Source organism: Barbus barbus (assembly GCF_936440315.1).
Source record: "Barbus barbus genome assembly, chromosome: 1".
NCBI lineage: Eukaryota > Metazoa > Chordata > Actinopteri > Cypriniformes > Cyprinidae > Barbus > Barbus barbus.
Window position 1 is genome coordinate 41,202,757 of NC_136729.1, and position 20,774 is coordinate 41,223,530.

General features: G+C 41.7%; 1 protein-coding gene across 1 annotated transcript in view; it reads left to right on the plus strand.

Annotated features, from left to right (window-relative positions):
* Nucleotides 1-20,774, plus strand: part of LOC306847573 (adhesion G-protein coupled receptor G5-like) — a 21,681-nt gene continuing 907 nt past the window's right edge. The window contains exons 1-13 of the mRNA XM_079381587.1: nt 1-64; nt 580-661; nt 4,359-4,592; nt 4,721-4,892; nt 5,108-5,252; nt 17,144-17,254; nt 17,403-17,528; nt 17,622-17,670; nt 17,751-17,848; nt 17,971-18,089; nt 18,164-18,432; nt 19,497-19,593; nt 19,727-20,007. Of these exons, the coding sequence (XP_079237713.1) occupies nt 580-661; nt 4,359-4,592; nt 4,721-4,892; nt 5,108-5,252; nt 17,144-17,254; nt 17,403-17,528; nt 17,622-17,670; nt 17,751-17,848; nt 17,971-18,089; nt 18,164-18,432; nt 19,497-19,593; nt 19,727-20,007 (1,783 nt within the window). The 5' untranslated portion in view covers nt 1-64. The remainder of the gene's footprint in view (nt 65-579; nt 662-4,358; nt 4,593-4,720; nt 4,893-5,107; nt 5,253-17,143; nt 17,255-17,402; nt 17,529-17,621; nt 17,671-17,750; nt 17,849-17,970; nt 18,090-18,163; nt 18,433-19,496; nt 19,594-19,726; nt 20,008-20,774) is intronic.

Genomic DNA, 20,774 nt, shown 5'->3' on the forward strand with positions numbered 1-20,774 from the left:
AGTGTGAGTTCTGAACTTTCCATACAGAGCTGTCACCACTTCATCCTGCTAGGAAAACAGAAAGGTAAGTAGGTTCTTTTAGGATCGTTTTGGAGTGTTCTCATAATTAAGTTATTTAAAGAGATTAAAATTTAAACTGTCACCCATCCCCTCAGAGGGACGTCTAAGTTTACTTCACTATATTACAAATAAATCTAATCATGACAAACTATATATCGTTGGAAAGGTCTAAGACTCCTGAATAGATATTTTACCACTTTTTGTTTACAAATTATGTAGGAACAGTAATAGATTAATTCATGACAAGAGTGCACCTCAGAAATCTACATCAACAGGAGTTCTGACTTTTGTCACAAAAAGTTTTACTAAATGAATTATAACAATTTAAGTTTGGATAATGCACTTTCACGTCTATATTCAGAATGGGGCGACAGTTAAAGTACAATGTATTGTATTGTATTAAAATAGATGTACATGTTTTTTGTTGTTGTTTTTTTATGTATTTTTCTAAATGAACAAAGATATTTGATCAAATTGTGTCATTTTCATGTCTGTATTCCCACCTCCATAAATCCTAAGATGTCCCTGAGAGCTAGAGATATGTCACTTCTTCTACTTCTCATCCTGATTTATGGCCTCGATGGTGGAGAATGTGACCAGGGTAACTATTGAAAGCACTTACCTTCTTGTAAAAAATAAATTAAATTATATTAAATTGATTCACGTTGCTAGTTTGACTTATTATTAAAGCTCAGAGAGGTAATAAATGGTTAAATCCCTCTTCCTGAAATGACTAATACTTTCTTTATTTAAATACTTCATTTCCTTGTGGTCAGAATTTGTACTTTGATACTCTGGTTTTGTTGTAATAAGGAAAATATTTACATACCATTTCCATAGACATTCTCATTAAGTAAATAGGTTGATAGATGAATAGATACAGGGGAGACCGAGTGTTACGGTTTCCCCAGGCAGGCAGACAGATAAGACAAGGCAGGCAGGCAGGAATATCTCAAAACAATAAGCTTTTTAATAATATTGAACTCGAAAAACGTAACATAACCAATAGCAGACAAACTCAACTGGGGAGAACTCAGGCTTATAAAGGCAGGTCATAATCATACGAAAACAGAAACAGGTGAGGGGCTAATTAACTAATCAGGGAAACTGGGTCAACAGAAGCCATGGAAAAACACAACTAAAACAGAGCAGAATGTTACAGTTCGCCCCCTCCCGGAACGGCGCGTCCTCGCGCGGAAAAATATAAACCAACAGAGGGAGGGAGGGTGGAGGTTCAGGAGGCGGGCATGGAGTAGGAGGAAGCCGGGCAATGGAAAATGGGTAAAAACAAAAACAGTCCAAAAAATTAGTCCAAGGGGGAGTGGAGGGTGGGAGGAGCCAGGGAGGAGCCCGGAGCAGCCAGATGGCAGTCCAGAGGCCAGCCAGGATGGCGGCCCACGGCGGAGTCGATGGCGGGAGGAGCCATGGTGGTGATGGGACCACCGACACCATGGGGCCGACTGCCGGAGATGACGCCGGTGGAGAAGGAGCCCAGGATGGAGCCGAGCAGCCGCAGAGCCAGGGTGACACTGATGGGCCGGAGGGCCACGGTGGAGCCGGCGGCTCAGGCAAGTGAGGCGGAGGCGGGGATCCCGAGTGACGCGGTGGAGCCGGAGCGACAGAGGACAACGGTGGAGCCGGAGGGAGGGAGGAACCCGACGGAGCCAGAGGAATGGAGGGACGAAGCGGAGCTGGAGGTGTGGAATTCCGTGGAGTAGGCAGGGGGATGACTGACCAAGGCGGAGCCGGAGGGACGAGGGAGCCCGGCGGAGCTGGTGGAATGAGGGTCCACGGTGGAGATGAGGGAGCCACGAGCCAAGGTGGAGCCGATGGATCGGAGGGCCGAGGTGGAGTCCGGGTCTCGTAGGCTGGAGGCGAAGACTGGGGATCCTCCAACCCCGAGGTAGCTGATCCCAGGGAGACCCGAAGCTCAACCGATCCACCGGACATGGCATACTGAGGGTGAGCTGAGGGACTTTCCTGAGGTGGCTGAGGGCAGACTGCTGGACTGACTGGCAGATACAGAGGAGGAGGGAGAGGGAGGCTGGGTAGGAAACTCCTTAAAACCTTCCTTGAGGAGCTGGCTGGAGGGCACTTGCGAGGAACAGGCACTTGAGGGCACTTGCAGGGAACAGGCACTGGAGGGCACTTGCGGGGAACAGGCACTGGAGGGCGTTTAGGCAGCGCTAATTCCTGGGAACGCTCTGTTAGCTTAAGCTCGGGGGGGACTGGCCCTGGAGAATCGGTCACTGGACAGACTGACCCTGGAGAATCGGGCACTGGACGGACTGGCTCTGGAGAAGCGAGCACGGGGGATTGCTTAAAGCTAACAGGTTCAGGGAAGCACTGGCTAATGGCCGGAGAACATGGAGAGGTGGGTGGGAGCAATGGGAAGGGGAGAAGCCAGAAGTACTCCTCGTCTAACTCATCCAACATATCCTTAGAAAGGTTTCCAGAAACCAGCAGTCTCTCACCCTCAGTGGTGGAAGTGTGGACCGGTGATACGTCCGTTCCCTCTATCTCCACTAACACTCCCACGACGCACGATGTTGCCGGCTCACACACCCGGTCAGTCGCGTCGAGTACGGTTCCCGAGGCAATGAGTTGCTCAGTCACTTCCCGCGGTGACGGCTCTATCCTCGCGGCCGGCTCAGGCTCTGCGACTGCGGTGGGCTCTGGCGAAACCTCCGTGCAGGGAGATGGTGAGGGTTGGCTGGGCTCTGGATTGGGAGTGGGGCTGGAGCGGTCCTCAGCAGGGCCACCGGAGATAAACAGTCCATTACACTCCAGCACCCACTCCACGCAAGCGGCGAAATTCTCCCTGGGACCGTTCGCTGGTAGGCGCGCCTTACACTGCTCGCTCAGGTTGGAGATGTAGAACACACAGAGCGAGCGGTCTTTGAAGTGTGTAAGGCGCGCCAGGTTGACGAAGTCCATGGTGTGTTCCACCAGCGAACGGTCCTTCTGCTCCAGGCAAAGGAGTAAGAAGGCGGGATCCATACTAGGAGGGAGAGAGGGAAAAAAAAAAACAAATGAGCGAAAAGAATAACGCCACTGAAAAAAAAACTGTTTCGGTCTGCTATTCTGTTACGGTTTCCCCAGGCAGACAGATAAGACAAGGCAGGCAGGCAGGAATATCTCAAAACAATAAGCTTTTTAATAATATTGAACTCGAAAAACGTAACATAACCAATAGCAGACAAACTCAGCTGGGGAGAACTCAGGCTTATAAAGGCAGGTCATAATCATACGAAAACAGAAACAGGTGAGGGGCTAATTAACTAATCAGGGAAACTGGGTCAACAGAAGCCATGGAAAAACACAACTAAAACAGAGCAGAATGTTACACCGAGGCTGGTCCTCAGGCTTCTGATGTCACTGAATAAATTTTTAGGTAGCTTTATTTTTAAACTATTCTTCTTTTTTTTATAGAACCTGCCATTAAAGTGTATATTATAGGATGTCCATTTAAATTCAAATAGAAAAACAAAATATAACAGTATTATAAAAATGTAACTAAAAGATAAACTTTTATAAATGTTTTATACAACCTGTGACCCATTCCCATCCCAACATTTATGAGTGATGAATGTATGCCAGTGTGTGCATAATGATTAAGCAAGTCAATATTTTGCTTATATTTTTTTAATCTATTTCCATTTGTATCCAATTACGAACCACATTAACCTTAATAAATACTATTCATTTTGTATGCAGTCAAGTGAACAACGCATTATATTCAGATGTCTGTAATTTTTTTTCTTTTACAAGTAAAATGGGCCAAAAAAGAAAGTTGACACAAGGAAAAAAAATAAAAAATATTAAATGCCCATGAGAAGGATGCAATACTATGGACATCGCAAGATTAACGTCTGGCTATTGGATAAGACATGCTCATTGGAACAATAGTCACAAAAACAATTTGAGAAGAAAAGATATTAAATGCAAAAGACGTTAAACATTTACATAGGTGAAGAATTAGGTGATAAACCAAGAATTAAAACATCAGGAACCCTTTAGTCTCCAGTGCCATCATTTCCAGAACTACCTGGAGTCTCTACAGTACAAGTAAAGTGTCAGAGATCCTGAAACATGGCCCTCAGTTAATAAGAATCACAGACTGAAGTGTTGTGAAATACATAGACTGCATTTTTAAGGCTTTACAGACAGATAACCCATAATGACAAATTCCCCGTGTGACAACTAGCCCCGGTCTCCCCTACAACAGAACTTATAAATGATTAGCTCTTTTAAACACTTACATTTCATTCTGTAATTGTGTGTTTTCCCTTTGTCAGGTCAAGTACATCTAACACTGATAAATAAGACAATAGTGTTGAGAATCCCATTTACATCTCGAAGCAACATTACTGTTTTGGACACTGCAGAAGAGTTGCTTTGTAATTCAACTGGAAATTCATGTTATATTGAGTGCTCCTCTTTCAATTTGAGTGAAAACTATTTCACAAAACCAGCAGCATTTCACCTGGAAATACATAATGTGAAAAACTCAAGAGTTGACTTCAGCATAAGTAAGCAAGACTTATTTTCTTCCATTGCATTTAACCAGTTACACAACAGCTTTATAAGGAATGTGCACTGAGTATGATAACTTGGCGGTTCCCAGGACGTTAACTTTTCCTGTCATCTATTACTGTAGATGGCACAACCAATTGTACTGTGGTAGATTGCTTGCCTCATGAAGTAAGTAAATTCCTGGAAATGAAAGCGGAAAATCTGAATATGCCAAAAGACATGAGAAACATTCTCAATATTAAAAGAATGTGCAAAGATGTGATCTTTCATGAAGATGTTCTGGACACCTACATTGGGTAAATATAACCTTGTTGAAGATTTTAAAATGCACAATTCTTTCAGTGGACATTCAGTGGTTCCAACCCCTATTCCTGGAAGCACCTAATGATAAATCAGGTGTGTTTGATTAGGGAATGTGCAGTTTAGTGGCGGTCTACAAGAGCAGGGTTGGAAACGCTGCTTAGACTCTTTTTCCTTTTTTGTTTCTTGTTTTTATCTTACCTTTTTGCAGAGTGGAAAAGAAAGCCATCCATGGTATTATAAATATGGATTTTTCTGGGCCATCCAAGACCTGCTATGAGGAGGATCTTTCCATCAATGTGGTTAAGATTCATTTAAGCACGACAAATGATTCTGTACAAATGGCCGCTCCAGGGGTAAGACTCCATATGTCATTTGCCACCATACTGTATATGCGATTTCTGATTCACCACGATTGATTCACGATGCCAATCTTTTGCCTGGGACAGCCCGAAAATCGCGCAGTGTGTTTAGGGATTTAAAGCCCTACATGTGCTTTCCATAACTCACAGCCAACTCATAACTGTTTTATTTTTGAATGCATTTATAGTTAAAGATATTATGTAAGGAATAATTGATGAAGGGCTGTTTAATTATTAGAAAATAACTCACACCCAAGGTGGTTTTGGACCCATGAAAACTATTGAAGCAAAGATGTTATAAAAAATATTTTTCTTTGAAGCTGCCACTATATTAAAAAAAAAATACATAGTAACAGGCTACTACATAACCTACTACCAACATTTAATGAAGTAATAAATGTACAAATTAAACAATGCACAGTCTTCATTGTATACATTAATAGTTGATTCTTATTAAAGTTACTGAAGTGATTCAATCCAGATTAGTGAGAGATTTTCTCTCTTTCTTTTGTTGTTTGATTAACATTTATGATACAGTCGGCGGCAGCAGGTTTATGTTGCTTTAATAAGACCTGAAGCACAGATCAAATATTTTGACACATCCGTTCTCCCAACTGTTCAGATTCTGTGCGCACACAGTGCCCGTCGGCCTTCAAGTACTGGACAAGACTTAAATACCCAAATGCAAATACTGAATATCATTTTGTGATAATACATCAAGTCAGTAACATTTCCATCAACTGGACTCGATTGGACAAGTCCCAAAGGCTCGAGTCCACATTAAAATGCATCCAAGTCTATGCCAAGTCCAAGTCCGCTAAAAGTTGTACTCGAGTCTACCCCAATGCTATGAAACATAGAGGCTATACAGGTCCTTTTCAAAAAATTAGCATATTGTGATAAAGTTCATTATTTTCTGTAATGTACTGATAAACATTAGACTTTCATATATTTTAGATTCATTACAACACAACTGAAGTAGTTCAAGCCTTTTATTGTTTTAATATTGATGATTTTGGCATACAGCTCATGAAAACCCAAAATTCCTATCTCAAAAAATTTGCATATCATGAAAAGGTTCTCTAAACGAGCTATTAACCTAATCATCTGAATCAACTAATTAACTCTAAACACCTGCAAAAGATTCCTGAGGCTTTTAAAAACTCTGGCCTGGTTCATTACTCAAAACCGCAATCATGGGTAAGACTGCCGACCTGACTGCTGTCCAGAAGGCCATCATTGACACCCTCAAGCAAGAGGGTAAGACACAGAAAGACATTTCTGAACGAATAGGCTGTTCCCAGAGTGCTGTATCAAGGCACCTCAGTGGGAAGTCTGTGGGAAGGAAAAAGTGTGGCAGAAAACGCAGCACAACGAGAAGAGGTGACCGAACCCTGAGGAAGATTGAGGAGAAGGACCGATTCCAGACCTTGGGGGACCTGCGGAAGCAGTGGACTGAGTCTGGAGTAGAAACATCCAGAGCCACCGTGTACAGGCGTGTGCAGGAAATGGGCTACAGGTGCCGCATTCCCCAGGTCAAGCCACTTTTGAACCAGAAACAGCGGCAGAAGCGCCTGACCTGGGCTACAGAGAAGCAGCACTGGACTGTTGCTCAGTGGTCCAAAGTACTTTTTTCGGATGAAAGCAAATTTTGCATGTCATTCGGAAATCAAGGTGCCAGAGTCTGGAGGAAGACTGGGGAGAGGGAAATGCCAAAATGCCTGAAGTCCAGTGTCAAGTACCCACAGTCAGTGATGCTGGTGTTGGTCCACTGGGTTTTATCAAGGGCAGGGTCAATGCAGCTAGCTATCAGGAGATTTTGGAGCACTTCATGCTTCCATCTGCTGAAAAGCTTTATGGAGATGAAGATTTCGTTTTTCAGCACGACCTGGCACCTGCTCACAGTGCCAAAACCACTGGTAAATGGTTTACTGACCATGGTATTACTGTGCTCAATTGGCCTGCCAACTCTCCTGACCTGAACCCCATAGAGTATCTGTGGGATATTGTGAAGAGAAAGTTGAGAGACGCAAGACCCAACACTCTGGATGAGCTTAAGGCCGCTATCGAAGCATCCTGGGCCTCCATAACACCTCAGCAGTGCCACAGGCTGATTGCCTCCATGCCACGCCGCATTGAAGCAGTCATTTCTGCAAAAGGATTCCCGACCAAGTATTGAGTGCATAACTGAACATAATTATTTGAAGGTTGACTTTTTTTGTATTAAAAACACTTTTCTTTTATTGGTCGGATGAAATATGCAAATTTTTTGAGATAAGGCACTTTCCTTGAAAGTGACATTAATACTTAAAAAGTCACACTTTAACACTTTCAAAGAAAGTCAGTTCACTCAACAGCCATGCCTTCGATCAGCTATTTTGGTCATGCAAGACCAAGGCTGCATCCGAAAACTGCAGCCTTGGTCCGAAAACTGAAAAATGCTGCCTTTGGAGGATACATTCCAAGGTAGGAAGGCATCAAGGCACGTCAGAATCCAAAGTTAGCTTCACTTCCTGTCTCGTGAGATACCTTCATCTGATCGATTTTTGAAGACAGCATAGATGTATCCTTCGCTGCCTTTGATATCCCACAATCCTGTGCGTTCCGTTCCGTGACGGTTGAGCTAAAAAAATAAAGGTTGCGTCTGAAAGCTGCGTTTAGTGGTTAGTTTGTGTGTAAATGTATATTTCTGATTAACTTTTTGCACTTGCGCGAATTCTAGTAATCAAATATTTGTTTAGTTATCACCAAAACTCGTTCTATTTTGTTATAGATCATTAAACCGTTACGCTGCCTCAGAAGCCCGTCCGAAATCAGTTTCGTGAGGTGCCTTTGTGCAAAAACGTCCCCCCCTCCCCTTCTCTATCAGTTAGCGGTTGTAATTACATCAGCAGATTCGGCACATTCACATTTCGTGATAGAAAAGTGGTGCTTTCCAAATTCAGTAACATGTTATGATATTACAACTGTGAAATTACAAACAAAAAATACACATTTTGAGACATGAACTGAAATGAATTGTGAATTTTGTTAACATTAAATCCTCCTCCTCCCATTTTCACCTCAAAATTTCCCCTGACGAGCCGCCACTGCCTGCAAAGTCATTAGGAGTGTTCGACTTGAAGCGGTGCTGCGCAGAATGATCAGTGTATGCCATCAAAGTACCGCGAGAGCGATAATAGAGCAGATGAATCCTTATGCTTTCGAATCGCTCTCGCGGTACTTTGACACTGATCATTCTGCACAGAGCCGCTTCAAGTCGAACACACCTAATGCCTCATAAGGCAGCAAGTCAGCTGCCTAAGTTTTCGGATGCAGTCTTATTTACTGTTTTTTTTTACTTTTTCCCAAATTCACATTTATTTTTTTTTTCAAATTATCAATAAAATGACATGATTCGTCTCATAAATTTTGTTTATTACAATCAGATGGTGTTAAAAAAAAGCGGCAACCATTACATTCTCCAGTGATAGACCCATAAAGTTTGGTATGGCTTAACGGTAACACTTACAAATCCTCCACCAACCAACCAAGCAAGGTATAAGGTGTGTTTGACTTCAAAATAAACATTAAGCAGACTTCCTTGCTGTTGTCAGTACTAGGCTAATAGCAATTTCAAAGAAGGTCAATTGGGTCTCCGTTAGGACCCCAGTATGCTAGTACGTATTTTCTATTTTTTCAATATGCTAGTATGTATATTTAGCAAAACAGTCTGTCTATAGGCACCTCCAAGTCATAGTTTCATCTTATAACAGCAGCTCTGTGCATGTGACAAAAATGGAAAACTTCCCCATTAAAAATGTCACATTGACAGCATGCTAATGTTTCTGTTAGACTGACTCTGAACAGATGCATGAACAGTCATTTATTCAAATTCGAATGTTTACTACAGCAAAATTTGCATGAACATTGGGTGAGGGTAGGAGTGGACGGATGAAGTGGTTGGAAAACTCCCATCCTGCCCATTAACTGGGAATGGCCATTTTGTTTCTGTGGAGACCCTATCTGCTAACTGTTAAAGGAGATCTAACTGACCATGGCTGAGCCAAGTTGCTGCTCTTGATTTGCTGTTCTACTTTGATGGCATACGCCATAGTGGGCATATGACCAAACGGAAGACCACTCAGACTTGAGAGCACCATTTGTGAAAATTCCTGACATGCACTGAGATACTAATCGGTCTGCACAACAGGGCATAAGCAGCCCTTCAAACACACCTGTACCTACATAGAAAATCTTTTCTGGCCCAGCTCCGGGCCACACAATCACTTTTCCCTCGGCCCAAGTACTGCAAAGAATGACGGCCCTGAAGTGGCCCAGAACTGGATTAAAGACAAGGGTCACACATGGGCCATAACCGGCCCGAATCTCAGCCAGTAATCACCCTTAACTGGCCCTGAACTGGGCCAAAACATGTTTTATTATTGGTACCGATTCTCAGCCTTAAGTAAACCAGAATCCCCAAATCTGAGCCACACCTGAGCCTTATATAGCCCAGTCCCAATACAGAATATTAATATTTGATATTATTGTATTGTGTATTACCATAATCGTCATTATTCCTTTTGTGAAATGTTTTGGTAATGTACACACAAACTATGCCAATTAAACGGAATAGAAAATCAGCCTTAAAATCCACAGGTCATGTAACTGTGCAATAATTTATTTATTTTTTTATAAAGAACAAAATCAACCAATAAAGAGTGAGTGTATAAAGCATACAGTCTATAAGAGAAACGTAACAGACAGACAGGTGTAATCAAGAATTTATTGCAGAAATGTCAAAGAGCAGTACCACAGAAGTCCAAATGGCCATACATTGCAGTCGCAGTCCTCTCTGGCAGGATATATAGTTTATAGTTTAGTGCCAGGAGCAGGGCTTAATTAAAGTTGTTAAACACTGAAAACACTATCGATCCACTCCGTCAGGGAGCGCATTTCTTATTCAAAACACGCATCACTGGAAACAATGAGCGTTTGATATCGCTGCCGTAAAACTTCCTAAGGGCACATTTTAAAATGGTTACTATAGCTACAGAGGAAGGAGATCCATATCACTGATGAATGGTTTGAATTTGTATCTGTTCCTCACACAAAGCATCACATGGATATCGAGGATTTGAATAAAAAATAAAATATTTTTATGATCATTTTATTTCATGCTTGTGCATAACAGTATATTAATAAAATAATGTGTCCCATTGTAAACCAAATAAATATTACATGATAATGGTTAAATGATCTCTCTCTCTCTCTCTCTCTCTCTCTCTCGCTATGTAAGGATTCTAAGATTATTAGTACTGAGAATAAAAATATAAAATATAATCAAATTATAATTGACTGCATGATTTACTGATTTGCTTAATTTTGAAACGATAATGTTTCATTTTGTTTTGACTTGTCATTTCAAAGATTAAATTTAAACAATACTACACTTTCTGTGATCATTTTATCATATTTTATCTTGTTTTTCATGGGTCACATAATATGCTGTCAGGTCACTGACTGATCTGGGCCACAATCCTCCCACCAACAATCGGCCCTCATATTGTTTGCCGTGATCCACGCCGTGCCATCATTGCCACACATGCCCCAGCTCTGGCTGAATGGGTACATGCCATTGCCGACAGAAGGCCAGCAGTGCCAGCTTGAGGCCACATTTGGGCCAAGACCGTTTGCTATGTGGGTACTGATTCATGGCATATAGGGAGCTGATTGAGACACATCATGACTATAATTTATATTGGAAGCTGGGCTTCTAACAGCAACAGAAGTGACTCAAATTGCCATTTGTCTCTTTTATTTAGAAGGTGTGACTTCATTTACAAGACCCGCCATATTGCGCATTGCACACTAGAATTAGTTAACCCTGGGTCATTCTAAACCCTGGATAAAGAGAACCCTAGGTTATCTTTTTTAAGTTTTATTTTGTGGGTTTTTATGCTTCTTTTAATTGGATAGGACAGTAGACAAATGACAGGAAAGTATCGGTTGGAGAGACCTCGACCTCGAGGAGGGAATCGAACTTGGGTCGCCGCAAGCACAGTTGCGCAATATGTTGGCGCACTAACCATGAGGCTATTGGCACCAACAATCCTAGGTTATCTTGATTCATGTTTCACACTGTTCGAAATTTACCCGGGGTTAACAATTAATCCTGGGTATTCATAAACTGATGTTTCATGACATGTACATTCCTAAACCCTGGGTTAACATTCTTATTTGTATATTTGTGGTGTCAGTGTCATTGATTGGATGAACACAGCATGTGACTGCATCCTCATATTATCGCATATTGCATAAAGGTAAAAATTAAACTGTCTTCTTCTCTCCATCTGATGAATTTTCCATCACCATTTGACATTTTCCCCCTCAAACACTGCAAAGACTGTTTATACAATGTACAGTGTTTTCGTGACTGTCCAAAGCATTGGCTGTCTATTGCAAATCGTCTAGTATTAACACTCGAACACCACTTTGTTTCACACTGTACGATTTTGGCACCGCAATGTGGGGTTGTCAGTGCATAACCCTGGGTAAAATACATTGCTATCCCCACTACTAAATTACAAGTGTGAAAGTTCCTTTACCCAAGGTTAAAAGCAGGGTTTTGAATGAAGATCACTTGTGGTTAAGAGCATTTAAAAAGAAGGCCCTATAGTAAAACAAATAAACTTGGCATATAATCTTCGAAAGTATTCTTGCACACTGGCAGCTCTTGTAAAGCTGCAGTCCGTAACTTTTTTTGGGTGAAAATTAACAGCCAGTGTTCAAAACTATCTCCGTACCTTAGCCTGATTAAGCTTATCATAATGTTTTCTAATTTGAATGGTACTGGAAATTTGAGTTTGCCGCCACGTCATTACGTCACATCTGTAAACAAAGAAGGAGTCCCGGCTAGAAGTGTGTGGATGCTGTAGGTGGCGGATCGTTTATAACCTTTTCTCACAGCAGCTGGAATAATTAAACTCATTTAATTATTTTCATCATTTTGATGGTGGATTGTAATGCAGAATGTAAGTGACTGAAATTAGATTATATTCCAGTTTTAAATGTGTATCTGATTACAGATTGCCTATGTGCGATTACACACGTTTTGTATTTTAAAGAGATCTAGTTCTATGGAAAAATAATTTGCTTTTTGGGTTAAAAGAATTTCTTTATACGAAATCCGAATGGTATGACAGTTAAAGACTAGACTGTACAGAAATTGAAATCTACATGAAACGCTAATACACACTACATTGTCACACAATGCTGATGTTGTTAATATGAACAATTTGAGAATAAAGTACAACAGTAATAATTTGCATGGTTTGATGTGATATGAGCTAAACGATAATTAGATTTAATCACCATGTATTGTAATTCCTCAGTTGGTCAGAACAAAAGTGGCAGACTTGTTACTTGTTCAGATGACAATATCTGAAATATACTTCCAAGATGTAGGCTAGAATCGGTGATTCCAAAGTACTATAGTATCCACACCAGTGCAGTGACTGACAGCCACACATCAAAACATTCGATTCATCTGAAGTGGAGCAGCGCCAGTGCACAACACACGTAAATAATTATACAAATAACGGAAATTGCAGGTTTCAAACAGAGATGGCAACAAAGAGGCAAAACTTACAAACGGCAGCCTTAAAATATGCCTGTCTTTTTGAAAATAAAGTCCTTTGCCAAAAAAAAATGCCAGATTGCGTCAACGTTTTTCACGTAAACTGCATAGTGTAACGAGAGGTGTCTTTAAGATCCATTTGCAGCTTTATTATCACACAAGAATGGTCATACAAGCATAAGTCAATCACAGGCGTCAGGTACCACGTAGGCAGAGCAGAATCATAAACAGTGTTCGGGCTAGAGGTCTGGGCAGGTGGCAGACAGATAACAAAACAGATCAGCAAGGCAGGCTGAGTCAGATTAGGCAGGCAGAGTTATTTCATAAACGGGTAAACAGTCCAGGTCGGCAACAGGAAATCAAACACGGGATAAACGCTCAGAAATGTCTTCATGGCAAGAACAAGATTTCACAATGAGAGCAAGGGTGGAGCAGATTAAATAGACCAGTCAATGGGGAACACCTGTGCAGGTAATCAGTCTCAGGTACAGGGTGTGATGGGAAATGAAGTCCGAATGACAGAGTTAATACTCAGGTGAGGGTTCCCTCTGGTGGGGATCAGAGGGAGCCACAGAGGCTGAGTTCGTGACAGAGCCCCTCCCCTGTGCGCAGCTCCTGACGCGAAGAGGCAAACGACGCCGGGGTCTTCCACAGGGTCTCGGGGCCGGCCTATCCAGATGAGCTTGATGAAAGTCTGCAGTAAGAGAAGGGTCCAAGATGTCCTCCGCACTGACCCATGATTGTTCCTCTGGGCCGTACCCCTCCCAGTCCACTAGATACTGAAGTATCCTGCCCCGGCGACGAGAGTCCAGAATCTCTCTGACTTGATATGCCTCCTCGCCATCTATGATCATGGGAGGAGCCCTCTGGTCACCAGCCTCCTCCTGGACCTTCGCTCCTCTCGGACCACCAGCGGGCTTGAGCAGGGAGACATGAAAAGTGGGTGAGATATGGTAATGAACAGGTAGAGCCAAACGAAAAGAAACAGGAGTTATTTGTCTGAGGATTTTGAATGGACCCACGTACCTGGGACTGAGCTTCTTGCAGGGTAGTCGGAGACGAAGGTCCCGAGTAGACAGCCAGACCCACTGACCAGGTTGATAATTGGGATTGATGCATCGGCGACGATTGGCTTGTTCAGTGGAACCACAAACTGCTCTCTGGAGATGGGTATGAACCTCATTCCATGTCTCCTCACGTCGCTGTAACCATGAGTTGATTGAGACGTTCCACCTGGCCATTGGATTGGGGATGATAACCTTCCGTGAGTGAGACTTACATTGATATTGAGTTTCTGGCAGAATGCTGTCCATACTCGTGTGGTGAATTTGGGACCTCGATCCGATACCACATCCTCGGGAAGACCGTAAAACCTGAAGACGTAATTGCACAGAGACTCGGCGGTCTCAAAGGCTGTGGGCAGTTTGGGTAAAGGGATCAGACGGCAGGCTTTGGAAAAGCGATCAATAACGGTGAGGATGGTGGTATGGCCCTGTGAGGCTGGGAGGTCCGTTACGAAATCTATGGCTATGTGTGACCATGGACATTGTGGTATGGGTAATGGATGGAGCAGACCAGCAGGCAATTGATGAGGTGATTTGGAGATGTTGCATGTAACACAGTTCTTGACGAAGGTGATCGTTTCAGGCTGAATGGAAGGCCACCAAAACAGGTTATTCATTAGTTGAAGTGTGGCTGTTATACCTGGATGTCCTGAACTGGGGGTTGAATGGACCAAACTAAGGACTCGTTGTCGTAGAGCTTGGGGCACATATGTGAGGTTAGGTGGAGTCTCGGCTGGTGGAGGTTCAGTGTTGTGGGCGTTAGTGATTTCCGTCATAATATCCCATTGAATGGGTGCGAGGATGGAGGATGGAAATGAGTTCTTGATTGGGAATTGAGGGGGCGGACTCGTAGAGTCGGGAGAGTGTGTCTGCCTTGGTATTTTGTGAGCCTGGACGGTAAGTAATTTTGAAGTTGAATCTAGTGAAGAAGAGTGCCCATCTCGCCTGTCTATGATTGAGTCTTTTTGCTGACTTCAGATATTCAAGGTTTCGATGATCTGTGAGGACAGTTAAAGGGTGTTTGGCTCCCTCGAGCCAATGACGCCACTCCTCGAACGCAGCTTTCATGGCAAGGAGTTCCCGATTGCCCACATTGTAATTTTGTTCGGTGGAATTGAGCTTGCGAGAGAAAAAGGCACTGGGATAAAGTTTGGGTGGATTGCCCTGACGTTGTGAAAGGACTGCTCCGATGCCGGTGCTGGAGGCGTCCACTTCTACAATGAATTCCTGCTCTGGATCAGGATGATGTAGAATGGGAGCTGTGGTAAATCGTTCCTTTAGGGATTGAAAGGCCTGAAGGTCAGCCAGTAACCAGGTGAGGCATTGACTCCCCTTCTTTGTCATGGAAGTTAAGGGGGCTGCTATTGTGAGTGAATCCGATCTGCATGGGTTCAGAGTTAGAAAATGGAACTGGAGTGCCGACTGGAGCCGAGGAGAAACAAGGTTGACGTCGGGAACGAATAAGATTGTCAATACGAATGGCCAGGTCAATGAACTGATCCAAGGTTTTGCTATCATCCTGACATGCTAACTCAGACTGTAGATCCGTACTCAGACCCTTGCGAAAGTGAAGTTTCAACGGATCGTCTGGCCATCCTGTTTGAGCTGCGAGTGTGCGAAAGGAGAGGGCTTAATCTGCCACCGAACTTCCTCCCTGCTTTAGTGAAATCAGTTGCTCACCCGCCTCCTTCCCACCAGCGGGATGTTCAAACACCTCCTTAAACCGCTGGATAAAGGCAGTGAAAGTGGGAAAGACAGGATGATCATCACTCCATACAGCAGTGGCCCACTCCAGTGCTCTGCCTGTGAGCAGCGAGCAAACAAATTCGATGTGGCTATCATCGGTGGGATATAGCATGGGTTGTTGACTAACAAACATCGAGCATTGCAATAGGAAGCCTTTACACTTCATGGGTGAGCCATCAAACTTATCTGGGAACGCCAGTCGAGGACTGGCGGTGGATGTAGATGGGTAAGGGCTTGGAGAGGTGAGCTTGAGGGAGGTGTTTGGATTGCGGGTGTCTGGTGACGAAGATCCAACAATGCCTGTAACATTTCTTCGGTCAACAGGGTAAGGTGATTAAGTTGTTGCTGATGCGTGGCTAAGATCGTAGCTTGAGCAGTTACCTCAGTGGTGAAATGGTAAAACGCTGCTGGATCGATTTCTGGCAAAGTCTTCTGTAACAAGGAGGCAGTGTCTTTAAGATCCATGTGCAGCTTTATTATCACACAAGAATGGACATACAAGCATAAGTCAATCACAGGCGTCAGGTACCACGTAGGCAGAGCAGAATCATAAACAGAGTTCGGGCTAGAGGTCTGGGCAGGAGGCAGACAGATAACAAAACAGATCAGCAAGGCAGGCAGAGTCAGATTAGGCAGGCAGAGTTCTTTCCTAAACGGGTAAACAGTCCAGGTCGGCAACAGAAAATCAAACACGGGATAAACGCTCAGAAATGTCTGCATGGCAAGAACAAGACTTCGCAATGAGAGCAAGGGTGGAGCAGATTAAACAGACCAGTCAATGGGGAGCACTTGTGCAGGTAATCAGTCTCAGGTACGGGGTGTGATGGGAAATTAAGTCTGAATGACAGAGTTAATACTCAGGTAAGGGTTCCCTCTGGTGGTGATCGGAGGGAGCCACAGAGGCTGAGTTCGTGACACATAGCCCCTTAATTGTTTCTTCAAGTAAAGGTGCAGGCCAGATTTTGGGTCATTTACGTAATATGAAAGAAAGATCATATTTTGTGAAATAATATAGAACCACGCAATTCATAGTAGGCAGTAACTGGCTATCAAGACAAATGCCTCCTACGATCTCCATCAGACAGGAATGACATTTGATGTCATGCATAATTTTATTGGTGCTGTATATTTTATTTATTTCCTGAATGCATTAGTTTCTACTGAAAGGGTGAAATTGCATTTCGTAACTCTTTATATGAGTTGCATTGAGAACAGATGCATTTCGTAACTCTTGCATCTGTTTTTCCATCCCAATTTTAAAGGGCCTGACTGCATCACATCACTGCATTTTATGTGGGATATTGCTAAAAAGAAATGGCTTACAGCAGGTTTTTGATGATAACTGGTTGCAGCTTCATTTTTTAACATCATACATAATGTATAGAACAATGTATCATATATAATAATGTAAAAGATGCTGACTATACTTGTTTGTGTGCTCTTTTGCTTTTAAGGTATTAAATTTTGATAAAGTAGCTGATATACAGATCCCGGCTGAGCCTTTCAAAAATGAGAATGAGAGCAAAATTGGCATAGTTACCTACGATTCTGATCAGCACTTAAAGGTTCAAATCACACCCATTTATGATGTCTGTATTGTTCTGTTGAGTGTCATAGCGATAAGAAAAATTGTTATTGTCACACATTTTTCTTAAATTTACAGTAAGCTTAAACATACAAATGAGCCTATTGTCTTTTTTTTTTTTTTTACAGTTTAAAGCAAAAAATAAAGTTTTTACCTCCAAAATCATACGGATTGAAGTCCCTGGACGTGAGATTGCAAATTTGATCAATCCACTAAATATGAGCTTCAAACTTTATTACACAAATGACACATCTGTAAGTGTAACTTGGAATACAATTTTATTTTTTTATTAAATATTTGCAAATTCCCCAAAAATGTCCTGCTAATTATTTATTTCTTTTTTGCAGTTATCTCTAAATAACTTCAACCTGTCCTGTAAATTCTATGACGAAAACGGTACATTAATGGTTAATGATTTCTTATATGAGGCACATATGACACACATTTGAATTTTGTTTACTGAATTTTGTTTCCAGGCAAAACCTGGAAAACGGATGGCTGTAACACCATTCCGATCAGTGATAAAGTTGTGGAGTGTCAATGTAACCATATGACACCTTTTGCTGTGCTTTTGGTGAGTTCTGAGATATCCACCCATGAAATTAATTCAGTAAAAGTAGCACTTTAAAATAATCAGCTAATACTGTTTAAAGTTCACTTCCCTTCTCATTTATCCACCTTAATATCTCTGAATAGATCAACTTGAATGACTTGAATGAAAAGCAATGGGAAATCTTGTCGTACATCAGCTATGTAGGCTGCGGTCTCTCTGTGTTCTTTTCTGCCACAACTGTCTTGTCATTCATTTTCAACAGGTGCCATTTCTTCTGTTTTCATAAGAATGCATACAGAATTTGTGCTTCGATTCACATATTGTGTGTTTTTGCAGTATTGCAAGAGCAGAAGTGTCCAGCAGCATTCACGTGTCTTTGAGCGGCGCTCTGCTTCTCCTCAACATGAGCTTCATGCTCAGCGAGTGGGCCGCTACATGGACAGTGACAGAAGTGTGTGTGTTTATTGCTGTGACGATACACTACAGCCTGCTCTGTTCTTTCACCTGGATGGCTATTGAAGCCTTGCACCTCTACCTTCTTCTCATCAGAGTCTTCAACATTTACATCAAATACTACATGGTCAAGCTGTCCCTGATAGGATGGGGTGAGCATCAAAACAGAAAAGAAAAAAAAAAAACATAGTAGCCAAAATAGACATGCAGGATGCATTAAAGGGATGCTTCACATAACAATGAAAATTTGAATCTCAAAATGAAATTCAAAGGAAAAGTTAACTTAAAATAAAAGAGTGCTCAAAACTTACTCACCCTCAGGCCATCCGATATGTGAATGAGTTTCATCCTTCATCAGATTAGATTTGGAGAAATTTAGCATTACATTACTTTATCCTCAGCAGTGAATGGTTGCCCCCAGAATCCAAAGTCCAGAGTCCAAAGAGCTGATAAAAACATCACAATAATCAACAAGTAATCCGGACAACTCCAGTCCATTAACTAACACCATGTGAAACAAAAGCTGTGTGTTTTTAATAAGCAAATTCCATCATTATAGTGTTTCATACATCTCTTCAGGCCAAAATACCAGTCAATAATCCATAATAATGCTCCTCCAGTGAAAAATGTCATCCCCCGTTGTCCTCTTATATCAAAATCAAAGGGAATATTTGTTTAAATATCTGTTTGTGTTCAGTTAACTTTCACCTTTTGCTGTAATTCCCGAAACTTATTTCAACTCAAAAATAAACATTTTGTCATCATTTATTCACATTCATGTTTTTCCAAACCTTTCTTTATTATGCAGAACACAAGAGAAGATATATATATATATATATATTTTTTTTTTTTTTTTTTAATGTCTCAGTCATCCATCCATTCATTCTCTAAACCACTGGTCAAGTGAAGTCAAGGCAAATTTATTTGTATAGCGTTTTTCACAATTCACATTGTTTCAAAGTATGTATCATATGTATGTGCATGCTTTTTTTCGGTCCAGTGTTGCCCACCGAATGGACAAAAACAGTTGAAACATTCTTCAAAATATATTTAAATGTAACAGGTTTGGAACAACATAAAGGTAAATAAATGATAAAAGGATAATGTTTTTAAAAAAAATCAAAAATATTCACGTGTGAAGAAACTAAACAAGCATAAAAAGTAGGCAAAATTGATCTTTGAAATGTGGTGGTTCATCCTGTGATCTTGTCCACAGGTGTCCCTGCAGTTATTATTGGAGGCTTGCTGTCAGTTCATGGCATTTATGGTACAATTGACTCGAAATTTTCTGATACGAATACAACAAATAAAATGTAAGTCTTCAAATGATAACTTTGCATTACATACAGACAAATGTAGTTAAATTATGTAGCACACTTCGAGTGTCAAATGTATGTATGAAGTACAGGCTGTTCACGATGTAAAACCTTCTTTGGTACAATACAGTTGCTGGATCAGAGACCTTCGCGTCCTGTATGGCGTGAACATTTCCTACTTCACCATCGTATTCCTGTTCAATTTAGCAATCCTAATCACAGTGTCCAGACAGATCTTTAAGTTACGACATGTGGGCAACAGGCATGACAAGATGCCAGTTTGGAAGGATGCTGGCACAGTTTTGGGCCTCATGTGTCTGGTGGGTACAACATGGGGTTTGGCCTTCTTCAGCTCTGGATATACCAATTACCCGATACTCTACCTATTCTGCATCTTAAACTCAATGCAAGGTAGGTTTACTTGGGGTACAAGAGAGAAAATGTGGGTGAATGACATACTAGAGTGTTCATGATAAAACCCATGCCAATTTCTTAGAAATGCACACTACTCTTAAAGGATTAGTTCACTTTTAAAAATACTTTTGCTGATAATTTACTCACCCTCATGTCATCCAAGATGTCCATGTCTTTCTTTCTTCAGTCGAAAAGAAATTAAGATTTTTGATGAAAACATTTCTCCATATAATGAACTTCAATGGGACCCAAACGGTTCAAGGTCCAAATGACCGTTTCAGTGCAGCTTCAAAGGGCTTTAAACGATACCAGACGATGAATAAGGGTCTTATCTAGCGAAACGATCGGTCATTTCAAAAATAAATAAAAAAGTTTAAGTTTTATAAGCACAAATGCTCGCCTTGCTCTGTTCTGTGATGTGCGTTCGTGACGTCACGTAATATGCAATTACGTGGAAAAGGTCACGGTTGACTTAGGCGGAAGTACCGAGTCAGTAGGCTTTTTAATATTAAAACACCCAGGATACGCACACGAAATGGGCATTTTAAACGATAAACTGACACAAAGACATTTGAATATGTGTATATGGTCCTCCTTCCGCACATTTGTAAACACTGACTCGGTACTTACGCCTAAGTCAACATTTTCATTCTTTTAATAAGGCTTTTTCATCATTATTATCGTATCACCCTGACATTTATGACTTTGTGCACCCCCCCCCACAAAAAAAAACCGAATTAATTGTAATACTCGTCATAAAAGAG